The sequence below is a fragment of the Phyllostomus hastatus genome, unplaced genomic scaffold (assembly GCF_019186645.2).
Source record: "Phyllostomus hastatus isolate PE091 unplaced genomic scaffold, TTU_PhHast_1.1 phas_contig_80, whole genome shotgun sequence".
Lineage (NCBI taxonomy): Eukaryota > Metazoa > Chordata > Mammalia > Chiroptera > Phyllostomidae > Phyllostomus > Phyllostomus hastatus.
This window is the reverse complement of record NW_025333960.1, coordinates 27,955,231-27,971,687: the sequence shown is the minus strand read 5'-3', so window position 1 is coordinate 27,971,687 and position 16,457 is coordinate 27,955,231. Positions and strand designations below refer to the sequence as shown.

General features: G+C 33.8%; 1 protein-coding gene across 1 annotated transcript in view; it reads left to right on the top strand.

The window, feature by feature from the left end:
- The window catches only part of CCDC178 (coiled-coil domain containing 178), a 278,777-nt gene that overhangs the window by 51,186 nt on the left and 211,134 nt on the right, over positions 1-16,457 (top strand). The window contains exon 12 of the mRNA XM_045850302.1: positions 13,650-13,833. Within this exon, the coding sequence (XP_045706258.1) occupies positions 13,650-13,833 (184 nt within the window). The remainder of the gene's footprint in view (positions 1-13,649; positions 13,834-16,457) is intronic.

The following is a 16,457-nucleotide window of genomic DNA, read 5'->3' as shown; positions in this document are numbered from 1 at the left end:
TGTGTTTTCATGGTTGGTAACTCATTTGTTTGTCGTGCTGATTAAAATTCCATATCTGGATATATAACAGTTTATTTTTCCATTCACCTATGGAAGGACACCTTGGTTGTTTCTCAGTTTTGGTAATCATAAATAAGTCCTCTATATGAGTCTGTTTCTAATTAAGAAAAAATGAGACCTCTTATAGACACAGACAACAGTATGGTGACTACTAGAAGGAAAGGGGGTGGCAGAGGTAAAAGAAGGTAAAAGGGAGATAAATGGTGATGGAAGGAGACTTGTCTTGGGGTGGTGAACACATAAAAGATATACAGATGATGTGTTATAAAATTGTACACCTGAAACCTATATATTTTTACTAGCTGATGTCACCAAATAAATTCAATAAAATATAAATAAACAAACAAACACACAAATAAATCCTTTATAAACCTCTGTATGCAAGTTTTTGAGTGGACAAAAGTCTTTAACTCACTTGGGTAAATACCAAGGAACACATATGCTGGATCATATGGTAAGAACATGTTTTGTTCTGTAGGAAGCCACCAAACCGTATGACCAAGTTGCTGTACCATTTTGCATTCCCACCAGCAATGAATTACAGTACCTGTTGATCCACATCATTACCAGTATTTGGTGTTGTCTGCTTTCAGAATTTTGGTCATTGTAATAGGCTTCTTATGATATTTTGTTGTCTTAATTTACATTTCCCTAATGAAATATGATGTGGAGCAGGTCTTCATTTGCTTATTTGCCATGTATACATTCTTTGGTGAGGTGTCTATAAAGTCTTTGACAATTTTTTAATCAGGTTGTTTGCCTTCTTCATGGTGAGTTTTCAGAGTACTTTGTGTATTTAGATAACAGCCCTCTATCAGATGTGTCTTTTGCAAACATTTTTCTCCCAGCCTGCTGCTTCTCTTCTCGTTATCTTGATGCTGGCTTTCACAGAGCAAAGGGTTTTAATTTTAACGAAGTCTTCTTATCAATGATTTTCTTCCATAGATCATGCCTTTGCTATTGTGTCTAAGAAGTCATTACTGTACCCGAGGTTATCTATGTTTTCTCCTATGTTATCTTCTAGGAGTCTTATAATTTTGTGCTTGATTTCGCATTTCACTTTGGTCTGTAATCCATTTCAAGTTATTTATATGAAAGGAGAAAGGTCTGTGTCTAGCCACAGGTTTTTGCTTATGTATACCCAGTGCCATTCCTTGAAAAGACGATCTGTGCTCTACACTATTGCCTTTGCCTCTTAGTCAAATATCATTTGACTGTATTTCTGTGGGTCTATTTCTGGGGTCTCTATTATGTTGCATTGTTCTATTTATCTGTCATTCACAAATATCCCACTGTTTTGATTACTATAGTTTTATAGTAAGTCTTACAGAAATATATTTTTAAAATTGATAAATATAGGGGCATATCACACTTTTGAGTATGACACAATAATGAGAAAAAGTCAAGTTTTAATGTAATAAATAAATTATAATTTTTATTGTGATTGTAACTAAACTCCTAATCTAATATTGTTTTATAACTTAATAAAATGATTACCCAGGGAGACTCACCAAATAATTTAAAAGTGATCATTCATGATGATAAACAGCTCTATGATACATTTAAATGTGAAAGAGATTATATAATTATTAAACCGTATAGTGCTGGCCAAAGTATGGATAGCTGGATAACTGAAACATCACTAGATTTTAATAGTAATTAGTTAGAAATAAAAAAGATAACTCTTACAGTATAATTTTAAAACATGAAATCCAAGGAATAATTCTAGTAGTCAATATACAATAACTCTATACAGAAGACTACAAAATACTATTGAGACAAATCAAAGAAGACACAAGTCAATGAGGGCACATATGTTGTTAATGGATTAGAAATCAATACTGTGAAGAAGTTCAGAAAATATCAAACAGATTTTTAGCATATTTGTGTGCATATAAATGTGTGTGTGTGTAACCTGGAAAGCTGTTTCTAAAATATATATATGGAAAATCAGACAAGCAAAATTATTCCAAACAATGTTAAAGCAAAAATAATCTTGAGAACTTATATTAAAAAAAAAACTATAATAAAACTCAGTGTATAAGATGACGTACTGTTGTCACAGGATAAATAGACGAGTAGAACTGAATAGAGAGTCCAGAATTAAGCTCATATATATATGCCCCCTTGTTTTGTGATAAATATGCCACTGCAGTGCAGTGAAGAATGGGTGGACTTTTAATAGCCACATAAAAATAACAAATACTTACCCTTACCTATTACCACATCAAATGTCAATTTTACATAGTTGTAAATGTGAAAGTTAAAACAATAAAAAGCCTCAGAGAAAACAGAAAAATACCTTATTAAATATGGGCAAGGCAAAGCTTTCTTAACCAAGGAAATAAACATCAAATAAATTTTTTAACAAATGGTGAATAAAGACACCATTAAGTCAGTGAAAAAGCAAAACATAGACTGACAAAAAATATATATGTAATACCTGTATTTGAGGAGATAAATCAGTATACCATTAAATCAACATTAAATATAATAATAAATATAAATATATAATAATAAGCATAAAATAAATATATAAAAATAATAACAAAATAAAATAAATAAAAAGCAAATAATCCAATAAAAAGGGGCCAATGATTTGAACAGCCACTTCACAAAGGAGGACATTGAAATATATTATATAGAGAGATATATGTAGATATCTCTATATATACTATACTACATATGTGTGTGTACTATATATACTATACTATATAGGTATATGTACTATATAAGTATGCTACATATATAGAATAGTATATCATATACACTATACTATATGCAGTACCCTATATATAGTGTATAGCATATATAGTACTGTATATGCTGTGCTCTACTATATATAGTACCATATGTACCATACTATATATAGTAGTGTAGTGTGTATATAGTGTATGTACTATATATACTGTACTATATATGGTATACTCTATATAGTATAGCTGTACTACATATATACTGTGTATATGGTATGATACACAGTACAGTATATATATACTATATATGTCATTAATGGATTGTACTATATGCACTATAGTAAAACCATAAGGAAAAATTCAACATAAATGAGAAGTAACCATTAGTATAGTTAATCCCCAATAATTTGAAATAATAGAATTATTAGATTAAATTTACCGATGTAAGTTTAAAATGGTTGAAGGGAACAACAAAAACTAGTAGAACACTATCAAAACAGTACAGGCAGATTTGAAAAAGACTTCAGCAAAACTTGTAAAAGTTAAAGCTGGATTTATTTCCATTAAATATTTTATTAATTAAATAGAAAATATGGCTGGGAGAGAAAGAACCAGTGCAATTAAAAACCCAAAGAGGAACCCGAAATGTAGCACGGAGACAAAGAGACAGGAGGTGCAGAAGAAATATGAAGATATATGGAGAATGGGGTGAGAAATAAAGGAGAAGGTGGGAAGGCAATATTTAAAAAGGTAACAGCAGATAAAATAGTTCATTATTCTTTAAAGCATGAACCCTTAGAGTTGGGCATCACAATAAATCCCAAAGGAGATAAACTCAGACAGAAAACTTGTCATTTTAATTATACTACGGCTTGCTCATATTGAACGAGGAAACTGAGGACATGATGTGTTTTTGTCAAACACATGTACTCTAGAGTGACTATATCTGCAGACAGAGTTCCTGCCTCTTTAAATTCAAGGGTAAATGGCACTTCCTGTTCAGGCCAACACCTCCATCTGTGGTTTTGGTCGTAACCCCTTTTGCCCTGTAGTGGCCATGGCTTTGTCCTTCTCATTTCTGTTTTGGACATCTTCATTCCTTACTTTTTACCTTCAACCTCTATTCATCATTAACCATCTTGAAAATGAAGCCCTTGCCTTCATCCTGTTTGTATCTTTGACAATCACACAGTATTTTCTTTCCATTCTCATTAAATTTTTCATATAATTGGCACTATTTGCTGGATTATTAGCAATATTTACTTGTCTTTTATCATATTTTGGCAAAAAACAATCTGACTTCTGAAACTCCCCCTGCTAGCACAAACCTTATCTTACTGAAGTTAAAAAACAAAAACAAAACACCTCCATTCCTAAACCCACTGGATAATTTTTAGTCTTATTGCATGATTTTTTCCCCTATGGGACCCACATGTAATTATGCCCTTTGCAAGATTCAGAATGACATTCTCTGGGTTCCCCCTCCAACTCTCTGAAGCTATTCCCTGGAGGAATGCTGGAGCAGCTCATTTAATCTCTGCCCGTTCCCTGATAGGTTAGCTCAGGGTTCTAACCACAGCCCAATTTATATTCTCGGTCTACTCCCTATTCCAGGAATTCTACCTACTCTCATTATTTTAGTATGTATCATATTTTTTATTTTCTTTTTAATCTCCAGCCACATCTTTTATTTCTCCTGTTAGTATTATTTTGAATATCTACTCTCTTCCCCCAACAACACATCTTGACACTATTATCCACCAAGTTATCTGTGTCAGGCATCATCCTATACTCTTCTCTACCCTCTGACAACCAACATCTTAACCAACCTCTATCTTTTCAATATCTCTCCAATAGCTGCTTTCCTTTCTGTCTGTGTCAATGACCACTGAAATAAACCAGGCTCTAATTGTCTCTTAACTGGAATATTAAAGTAAGCTCCCAACTCGTCTACTGCCCTGCAAGTTTGAGCCCTCAGGTCTCGCATATACAGCATCAGTGGTGCAAATTATCGACAAAAGATGAAGTGTTATTTACTTTCAGTAACTAAAAATGTTGCAGAGGCTCCCTATCAGCTATTGGATTAAATCAAAGCTCCTAGACTGATAGGTTAGACGCTGTAATCTGTCACCTACACAACTTCAGACTCATCTCGTACCACTCCCTTCATGGTCCTAGCCTGATAAAATGCTTACATCTCCAAACTCACCATTTCAAGCTTCAATCTATGTTTCTGGTATTTCTCTGACTGAAACTCCCCTCATTTCACTGCTGCTGCTGCTCCATTTTTTCTGCCTTGTATGTTTAAATGTGATTGATTACTCATACAATAACTCAGACATTAACTCTTCCCAGATGCTTCCCTTGTTGGTAACTTATTTTCCCCTATCTTTAAACCAAGGTGGTATTAAGTGCTTCTTCTGCTTCATCCATTATTGCACTTACGATTGCACAGGATGCTGTTTTTCATGTTTTATGTTTCCCTCATGAGAGTATAAACTGAGAATCTTTGTTTTAATTCATCTTTGTATCCCAGCCACCTAGCATAGCACCTGACATGTAATCAATGTTCAACAAGTATCCATTTAACTAATCTCTGGTTTCATAGACCTTCTCCTAGCACTTGCCACATTATGTACAGTTGTTTGTTGTGTCCTCCCAGCTGAGCTCCGATTCGCTGGCATTGGGTGTGTCTGTCTGAGTGTCTGTGTGTTACATAAATGGCATAATGAACTAATGAGAGCCGAAAATAGATGTTTGTTATCCTTATTTCTTTCTCTGCCTCGGTATTGCTGTGCTTCTATTCTCTCTGCTGTATGTTCTGATGTTAAAACTACTTGTGATATCCCTTTCTGCTCCAGAGTAATATCAATGTTTTCTTACATTTGTTATGTTTGTCTTTTTTCTGTCATCGTCTTCCATCTCATTATACCAGATAACACCATAATAAAGATCCATGCTGTGATATGCTGCTTAATTAACAAAAAAACTTTATTACCTCATTTGTAGGTGTTACTCAATGTGCATAATAAGCACAGTGTATGTACAGTGAATCCTCACTTAACATCATCAATAGGTTCTTACAAGTGCAGCAAATTGACATATAATGCAACCAATTTTGCCATAAGATTATTGATATAAACAGAATTAAGTCCCTATAGAATTTCATCAACTTTATAGCAAAATGAAGTTGAATGAAATGACATTATTAGCAGACCTGCTATATTATCCTCTTCATATGTAATCTTTATGACAATGTGTATGATAGCTGTGATTGAGCAAATTTTACAGATAATGGAAATTGTACATGAAACCATCCTCCCAGTTATACAAGGAGCAATCAGGATTTCATTGTAGGTCTGTCTGACTCCAAAATTGATGTATTTTCCAGTTAGCAACACTGCCTCTCCTCCTCCATTGGCAAGTCTTGGCTCCTATATCTAATATGTTACAGCAGACTGTGGACAAGACATTTACTGACCACTTCAAAAAAGGTCAAAAACTTACTGCTTTATTCAATTCTTGATCCCTACATTTGACTATAGCTACAGCTTTTCTGAAAAGAGGTCTTGTTCTTCTTGCCCTGTCCTTTATTTTTTTTGCTTTCTTAGTCTACCATTTACCTGAATCACCATCCCCTGAGTCCCACATTCTTTTTAAATTAATTTCAAAATAGTAAGAAGAAAAATTTTAAACAAATCACTGACATTTACACAGGTCTAGTGAATACTCCCAGGAAACTTCAGGGTGTTATATATACTAAGATTTCACTAAATACCATCTCACCATTTGATGCCATTCCCAACTGTTATACTTTTTGAATGTTACATAATTAATTCAATATATGGTTTATTGTTCATATATAGTTTATTTTTAAAATGTCAACATTAAAAGGCAGATGGCATATTGGCCAACACACCTTGTTCAGTATTCTGTGCATGCCAATACTTGCAGGACCTTCTGGTGATGATGATGGCATATGATTGTTTAACTTGTAGTAGCAGTATATATGCTAATAATTTTGTCTTTCAAATAAGCCAGCATCCATTAGAAACAGACCCTTTACATGTGGGAAATTTGACTTGAGCACACAATTTCACTTGATTGCTTCATCACGTGATAAGCAAACTTCAGCAATGTAAGTCAAGGGAAATGAATTTGTTTAAGATGCTTTGAAATTGACTAATTTGGATTTAGTCTGCTTGAAGTTAGCTGTGTCGTATGAGTTTCTGTCTAGCCATTTTCTTACTTTAAAGCTATATAAAATATTCTGAATATCTACTTTGAATCCTCAACTGTACTTCAAACAAGACAATGCCATTTTAACTGCAGTGATCCAAAGATGAGGTTGATAATCGAGGGAAATGAGCAAAAAAGCTGTTGAACACAATAAAGTCATACTAGTATCTTTTATGAAATGTGTTTATCAAGAGTTAACAGTATGGTGACTTATTAATAGAGATCACAATTAGAACATTATTGAAATTGTTAAATAGCCTGGAATACTTAGAGTGATTCCACTGGGTACTGTATTTTTCATACTCATTTAGCTATGTCTTGCCAGACTATTAATTTGAGTTACTTCATAGGAGTATAAAATATGATTTTTTTTCAGCATTTAAAAACAAACTTCTGCATGAATATTCATAAGCTATTTTGCTTTAATTTTACTTTTTAACTTTTCAGATATTAAAAGAGACAAGGGTATATGTACCATTCAAAATTAACTTACAAGTATGTTAGCCTACTTTACACATTTTTAAGGATTTAAAATATTACAGTTAAGTCACCCTTCGCATTTGTTATTCTCTCCTTCTGCAGAGGAAGTCAAAATTTGAATTTGGTCTGTGTTCAGTGCATACAAGGACTTGGGCTGTCAGTTCTCACACCTCCATACACCCATCAATCTTTTCTTCCACCTCACACCAGCCACCTTCTATTATAGTTTTATCCTGCACCTCGTCATTTCCAATAATGAAGGCACTTCCTGATACCGATTTTAAGAACCCACTCTGACAACAAATGCCTCTCTTTCCTGCTTATTCACTCTACTAGTACCATTACTCCAAAAATTATTTGACCCTTCATCGTTACTACTACATTTATATACCCCCCCTCTTGTCTTCTCTCTTACAGCGATTAGCTACATTTCATCAGAATAGGTATTCATTCAAATGACCTTCTAAACCTTGTTTCTGTGACTTAGAAAGCCCTATCATTGAACTGAATCAAGGTCATAATAGCTGAATGTGGCTCAAATAGAACGCAACTGCGCTAATTGATCTCACCATGGTGGATCCTGGCTTGGTGGGCATGGAGGCTTAGAATATAAGGCCTCTTTACAAGAAAAGAGTACAAGATTTTGAATAGAGAATGCCTACAGCCATTTCAATGCTACTTGACAGGGATATGTTGTATTAGAAAAAGAAATTAGTCTTAATAAGCTTTGATTAAAATCTTATTTTTGCAAACTTTATAAAAACATATCACCATGTGAAAACATTCTTAGAAACACTCTTCAGACCTTACAAGGAGTTGGGATCAATTAGAAGCCCTCATATTTAAGTTTCATTAATATTGCAGTACATTTGCTGCTGAGTAAAACTTATGTTCTGTGACTAGACAGCTCAAGTGGCATTCAGCCTTGCCAAAAAATTTCTAAACAATTTAGTTTTTCTGACAACTGTTCCATGTTTTCTCACTCTTCAATCCTAATGACTACATCACCCTCATTTTAAGCTAATAATCTTCCTAAATAATTCATAGAAAATATAGATGCAGTCAAGTGAGAATTACCTCTTTCTCTTACCAGCCTGTTTGCATGTCTTCGCATCCTTTGTCTTCTCCTCTGTTACAACGTAATGACAGAAGCTGCTCCTGCGCAGAGTGCCCGTTACCCACGCACTTGCCCAGTGGACATCATTCTCTCTTACACACCCAGACGCTTTGCACCTACAATGATCTGTTCTTCCTCATGAATTGTTATTATTTTTCTCTGCTTCCACTGCGTATGGACGTTGCAAATATTGCTCACCTTAGAAATGGAGCAAACACAAGATAAAACAGAGCCCTGCATCCCAGCTCTGCCTTTCTAGTCTTTATCATAAATCTTATTTTAGTAAATACTTTGGTATCCATGCACTTCATTTTCTATTCAACCCATTCAAACAAGGACTTCATCAAAGTATCATATTCTAGATCCAAAGTCAATTTTTTCTAATTAATTTGAAAATATTTTTCTTATTTTCTTTCATTTAGTTTTTTTTTAAATTGTATGTAATGCTTGAGCTGTACATCATGATGGTTTAATATAAACAGTGAAATGATTGGTATATCTCTTCACATAGCTGCTGTTTCTGTGTGTGAGGAGAGCACCTGACATGTACTCTCTTAGCACATTTCTAGTATTTGATACAATATTGGTAACTGTCGTCATGTTGTACATTAGATCTCTAAGCATCCATCTTTCATTTAGTTTGCTTGGTAATACATCTGATGGCATTTAGGTATCATTTTTTTGCAGGTAATCTGTTTTTACAGTCCAGGAACTTTAGATTTTTCTCTTCCTATTTCACAGCCCTGAAATTTCACCATTGCATGTCTAGAGGTATGTGTTTCTCTGTGCGCTATATATATCCAGTTTAGCGCTCATTAGGGCTTTTCAATTTAATGACCCATGTTGGTTTTCAGTGCTGGAAATTGTACAGATATAATTTTGTTGCATATACCCCCTCTTTATTCTTTTCTTTAATATTTTTCAAGTTTATTGAGGCAAAACTATATTTAAAGTGTAAAATGAATAATTTGACAAATGTCTACTTTATGAAATAATGATCATACTTTGCAGTTACTTTTTTAAAAAAGATTTTATTTATTTACTTTTAGAGAGAGGGGAAGAGAGGAAGAAGGGAAAAACATCAATGTATGGTTGCCTCTCATGCGCCCCCTACTGGGGACCTGGCCCACAATCCAGGCATGTGCCCTGACTGGGAATCAAATCAGTGCCCTATCAATCCACTCAATTCAGAGTCCTCAGACTGCCGCTCAATCCACTGAGCCACACTAGCCAGGGCACTTTGTTTTTTCTTTTGTGGTGATTTTGGTTAAGGTCTCTAGCCTTAACAAATTTCAAGTAACACCGTATTATTAACTATAGTCACCATCCTGCACATTAGAACCTCAGAGCTCTAATCTTATAACTAAAGGCTTGTACCTTTCACCACTATCTCCCTCATTTCCACCACCTCTCAGCCCTTGGTAACCACCCTTCTCCTCTCACTTTCTATAAATTTTTTATAAATCAGATGATACAGCATTTATCTTTCGTGTCTGGCTTATTGCACTTGGCATAATGTCCTCTAGGTTCATCCATCTTGTTGGAAATGGCAGATTGCCTTCTCTCTAATGCCCAAATAAGATATAGGTATAGGTATAGATATAGATGACAGATATAGATAAAGGTATAGATATTTTATTTATCCATTTGCCTACTGACCAACACAGGTTGTTCCCCTCTCTTCGCTAATATAAACGATGCTGCAGTGAACATGAAAGTGCAGATTTCTCTTCAAGAAACTACTTTTGTTCTTTAAATATATACCCAGAGAGGGATTGCTGGATCAGATGATGGTTCTAGTTTTAATTTTTTGAGGGATCTTTATACCATGTTTCACAAAGGCTGTACCAATATACGTTCCCACCAACAGTGTATAATTGATCCCTTTTCTTCATATCCTTGCCAAAATTTTCTATCTCTTATCTTTTTGTTAAAAACCTTCCTAACCGGTGAGAGGTAATATCTCATTGCATTTTGATTTGCATTTCCTTGCTAATTCGTGATGCAGAGCACCTTTACATGCACTACTTTTTGGCAAATTTTATGTCTTTGGAAAAGTGTCTATTCAGATCCTTTGACCATTTTTTTAATTGGGCTATTTGCTTTTACCTACTGAATTGTCTATGTCCCCCATATATTTTGGATATGAACCCTAATTACATAAACGGTTCACAAATATTTTCTTCCTTTTGTAGGTTATCTTTTAAGTTAGTAATTGATTGTTTCCTTTGTTGTGCAGGAGCTTTTTAGTTTAATATTGTCTAACTTTTTGATTTTTATGTTTGTTTTTGTACTTTTGGTGGCATATGCAAAAATTAATTGCCAAGACTGATGTCAAGGATATTATTTTCTCTATGTTTTACAAGCTTTAGGTTTAGTTTTTGCATTTAAGCATATAGTCTATTTCAAGTTAATTTATGTGTGTAGTATAAAATAGGGGTCTCGTTTTATTCTTTTGCATGTGGCTATCCATTTTTCCCAATACTATTTATTGAAGAGATAATCCTTTTCCCATTGTATATTGTTGGTACCTTTGTCAAAAGGTCAGTTGACTGTATATATTTGGGTTTATTTGTGGTCTCTTGATTGTTTCTTTATGTGTTTGTTTTTATATCTGTACCATACTGTTTTGATTACTATAGCTTTGTCATATGGTTTGAAATGAGGAAGTGTGATATCTCCAGTTTTGTTCTTCTTTCTCAAGATTGCTTTGACTATGTGAGGTATTTTATGGTCCTATACAAATGTTAGGATTTTTACTATCTATAAAAAAATTCCATTGGAATTTTGATAGAGATTGCATTGAATATCTATAGAACATTTAAGGTAATATGGATATTTAAAAATTATAAATTATTCTAATTCATAAACATAGAATATCTTTTAATTTATTTGTCTTCCTGAATTTTTTTATTCAATGTCTCATAGTTGTCAGTATACAGATATTTCACCTCTTTAAATTGATTCTTAAGTGTTTTATTTTTAATATTGTAAATGGGATTGTTTTATTTCTTCTTCACCTAGTTCATTGTAAATGTATAAAAATGCAACTGATTTTTGTATAGTAATTTTGTAACCTACAGCTTTACAGAATTAATTTATTAATTATAACAGTTTTAGGATGGCATTTTAGGTTTTTCTACATGTAATATGTAATCTACAAACAGAAAATTTTAATGATTTCTTTATGATTTGGATACCTTTTACTTTTTTTTCTTCCCTAAATGCTCTGGCTAATACTTTCAGTACTGTGTTGAAATGGTGAGCGTGGGCACCCTTGCCATGTTCCTGATGTTACTTAAAAATCCTTTGGTTTTTCACCATTGAGTATAATGTTAACTGTGGGCTTGTCATATATGGCCTTTATTATATCAAGGTACATTCCCTCTATATATACTTTATTGAGAGTTTTTTCATCATAAATAGATGTTGAATTTTGTCAAATACTTTTTCTGCATCTGAGGTGAGAATATGATTTTTATCCTTAATTCTATTAAAGTGATGTATTGCATTTATTGATTTGCATATTTGACACATTCTTTCATCCCAAGAATAAATCCCACATGATCAGGGTATATACTCCTTTTATTGTGCTGTTGGATTCTTATTGCTATGACTTTGTTTAAGATTTTTTTATATTGTTCATCAGGGATATTGGCCTGTAATTTTCTGTTCTTGTAATGTCCTTGCGTGGCTTCAATATTAAGGATAATGCTGACTTTATGAGTTTGGGAGTGTCTCCTCCTTGTTCAACTTTTTGAAGGAGTTTGAACAAGATTGGTGTTAATTCTTTAAATGTTGCATGGGATATACTAGTAAAGCCATCAGATTATGGGCTTTTTTTCATTGAAAATTTTTGATTCCTGATTGAATTTCCTTACTCATTGGTCTGTTCATATTTTCTATTGTTTTTTTGTTTGTTTTTCACTTGTTTTTTCTCTTGATGTTATTTCTTTTCAACTCCTAACTTTGGGCTTCATTTCTTTGACATGTAAAGTGAGGGTGGTTTATTTGAGATCTTTATTATTTTTTTTAATGTAGACATTTATCATTATAAATTTTCCCCTTAGAACTACTTTTGTTGCATTGAATATTTTGTTATGTTATGTTTCCATTTTCATTTATTTCAAGATTTATTTAAAATTTTCCTTTTTGATTAATTCATTACTCATTGGTTGAGTTCTTGATTTTGGGCTTTTCCTTCCAGTGCCCCAGCTCCTAGCTTTTATAAGCCCATAGGTCCTGTCAGTGAGTTGCTTTTTTTCTCAACAAGTACAATCTACTCAAACCCCTGCCAGGGGGCCGTGAACCTGGCCCTGGTCAGCCCTCAGGTGGAATACCTGCAGCCAGTTTCATGCCCCACTCCTGTTTTGCTTTCAAGCTCCATTTCTATCCCACATAGATGGTCATTTCATTTGTGAGTGTAGTTCTGTGTAATATATATTTCTTTTTTATATATTGTATGCATCAGTGGTATATATTTGGAACAAAGATGGTACCCAATCTGGACAGGAAATATGATTTGTTGATTCTCCTTAGAGACTATTATTTCTCTGAGTCTTTGAAAATCTTATACTGATATAAATGTCTTATTTTTTCTCCCCTCTATGAACTCTTCCCCCTTAACTGTTGGTTATCTTCCTGAGAGTTTTGTTTTAGTTACTGGTTTTCTTCTGCTTTTTTTTTACATGGACTGGATTTTTCTTGTATTTGGTTATCCTTAGTGTTGCTACACAGGGCTGTAAAGGATGGACTGCTACAGCAGGGAGTGAATGCTCGCAGAGCTGAGCAAGCGGCAGAGAGCCCGGGGCTTTCTCACTGACGGGCTTCTCCTTCTGAGATGAAGTGCGGCCTGGCCCTCAGGGGTGCCTGACAGCAGCAGAAAAGGAAGTGGAATTCTGGGAAATACTTTCTGTATTTGAGTTTTAGTGAATTATCTGGTTATTTTGTATTTTGCAAGGCAAAAAAAACCCCATTTTTACTATTTTTAAATATATTTGTCTCAATATATACTCTTTTGGAATAATCTCATCAATATTTTACATTTATTTTTCCAGTATAAGGAAAAAATCAGAGTTTGAATGTGAAATCCAATCTTTGCTGAAAATGAAGTTAAAAAATGATGAGTATCTTAGAAAACTATACAAGGAAGCTTATCAGATTGGTGCTGTTTTCCACCTAACCAAATTTAAAACAGAGGAATTAGAAGAGCAAATAGCAGAAGTGAGAAGAAAATTCAAGGTTTGTATCTCTGCATTCTTCTTAGTTGTGAAAAACAGTGATAAACCCAAATTTTATTGATTTAATATTAATGATAATAGATTTTAACTTAAGCTATAGTAGTCTTTTTTAAAAAATCATGGCTTCTGAAAAATCAGAAGAAAAATCAAAAGAAAAATCACTTCTCAACAGAGCCCCTGCCTAAACAGAAGAGGATTGGGGCCGAATGTAGCTCATCAACATTGTGTCTGCTCTTCACTATTACCAACCCCAAACCATCTGGATCACCGGAGTACTGGTGCTTGGTGCAGCCTCATCCTACACATCTAATACATAATATTCCTGCTATGGTAAAAGGGAGGGGGGTTATAGGAAACACCCCTGTATCCTTTCTAATATAAGAAAAAGGAGGACGTGCATCAGGCCCACAAGTTACTGGATTCCAGAACACCAGGGAGTCAGTACAAGGAATTAGGAGGCCACAGTCTGCAGAAACAACAGCCGATAGGCCTCAAACACATTCCTCACTGCAGATATGATGAACAGCCACTCCCGGCCATTTGGCAGAGAGATTAGCAAAGTCAGCTCCATCTTACCACACACGGGGACTACTGCTGTACACACACATCACACCCACACTTCTTTCATCTTGGTATTTCCTTACTAAAGACTTAATGATCATGCAATCATTTGTAAAATAGAGAATCCATATTCTATGTCCAAGTCCTGTCAAAGCACTATCTTTGGTGAAGACTTTTTAGTGTGCTATCTAAATTTAGAACATGTAGATTGTCTGCCAGTAAATGTTTCTGTTCTGAGAGACTGGGGTTTTATTCCCACATGCAGTCCAGCTGTGCAGCTGACTTGGTGTATCATGCCTTTGTTCTTTCTCATGGGTTTTTCAGTGGGTTTGTTATATCTTATATGTTCTAAAATTAGTATGATAGACATAATATAAAGATTAACCTCAAGGTTATTTTAAAATTATAAAGCATATGAATATATATATATATATATTTATATATATATATATGCCTTAGGATATATACTATAGACGTTTATAATTTTCTTGAATTTTTCATTAATATATGTTTGTCTGTGACCATCAATTAATATTTTTATTGAGGCTATCAATGAAGACAACATCATTTAGCTGCTCAATAATGTGCTTTAATTTTTTTCAATTGCCAGGAAACCCTTGATATCATTCACATATTTTCTCATAGTCATTGCAAGCTACCTCTAGTTCTTCAGACATATTGCTTCACTAACCTGAGACCCTCACTTATTAAGAATGCTGTCTCATTAAATTGTTTACTTTTTTCTAAATTTTTCTGTTGCCATAAAATACAGTTTGTAGGATAAGTGCAAATTTGCTTTGATTCCGCTGTACTTGCTTTGCCAACCCAAAGCAATGTGTCCCCTGGCTTCATTAAAGCAAAGTTGAAGAAGTTGTTCATCAGGTCCTTTTCCTGCCCTATGGTAAACGTGAGATAGCAGGAAAGAAGCAACAGAAAGAAATTGCTCCATGTGGGAAATATTTCCCATTGCTAAACACTTCTGCAAATCTGTGAGCTGAATATGTAGGGCATTAAATTTCTATGAGGTACACATGAGTGGTAATGAATTAAAAATAAATTTCTCAGTTGTCTTTAGTTAATTCAGGTTTATAATAATTAGAGTGTGTAGTTTCTGCCTTTGTAATGACCCTGCTGTTTTACATTGACTAATTAATGAAAATCTGTATAATTTTTCCAGTCTGGACATTGTTTTTTTTTCTTATAGACAATTTTCTGTATTGTTGATCCATGTCTTCTAGAAGTTAAGTGTAGCAATGCCACCTGTGAACGAGCTCAGAAATAACCTTGTGAAGCCTTCGAGGAAGAATTTCTGAATTGTGTTTTTTCAAATTACTGCATATGTAAAATGCCCAGTAACTTTTAGGCAGCCACAAATTGGAAGTCATTTTGAACAATCAAGACATCTAGAAGTTTCTGGAATTTTCCAACTGTTAAAGATGACTTATCCCAATTTTAAAATATCTTCAATTCCAATAACTGACCTATTTAGAAAAGACAAGCTTATCTAAGTCCCAGGATAATTATGGGAGATAAGTCAATAAAAGTGTAATATGTATTCAGTTATGTTGTTGATGGAATGAACAGAAACTCATCCAGTGTTGTCTGAGGAATGTGATATTGTGACAAAAAAATGTTGAAAGCTTTCATCAGATACTAAATACCTCTCAACACTTCAATAGGTTTCTCTGCAAGCTGCAGGAATTTGGAGGGAGGGGTTTGCTTCAACATGTTGGAATTTTGGTGGAAAAGTAGAACGTCAGGCCACTCTGGTTCCAGATTAAAATAATAGTACTAGACCTAATAGAAATAAATCCATAAATTTTGAGATTTATTACTTGAACATGTGTTACTTAGAAATATGTTGTTTAATCCACATATTTTGGTATTTTTTTGCAGTTATCTTTATGTTACTGATTTCTAGTTTAATTCTACTGTGATCTGACAGCAGACATTGTATGGTTTTTCTTGTCCTTTAAATTTGTTTTGATGTTTAAGGGTCATTTTTAAAGCTAGAAAAAAATAACATGTTATATCTTTAGAATATAGGTACTTAGTGTTTATGGA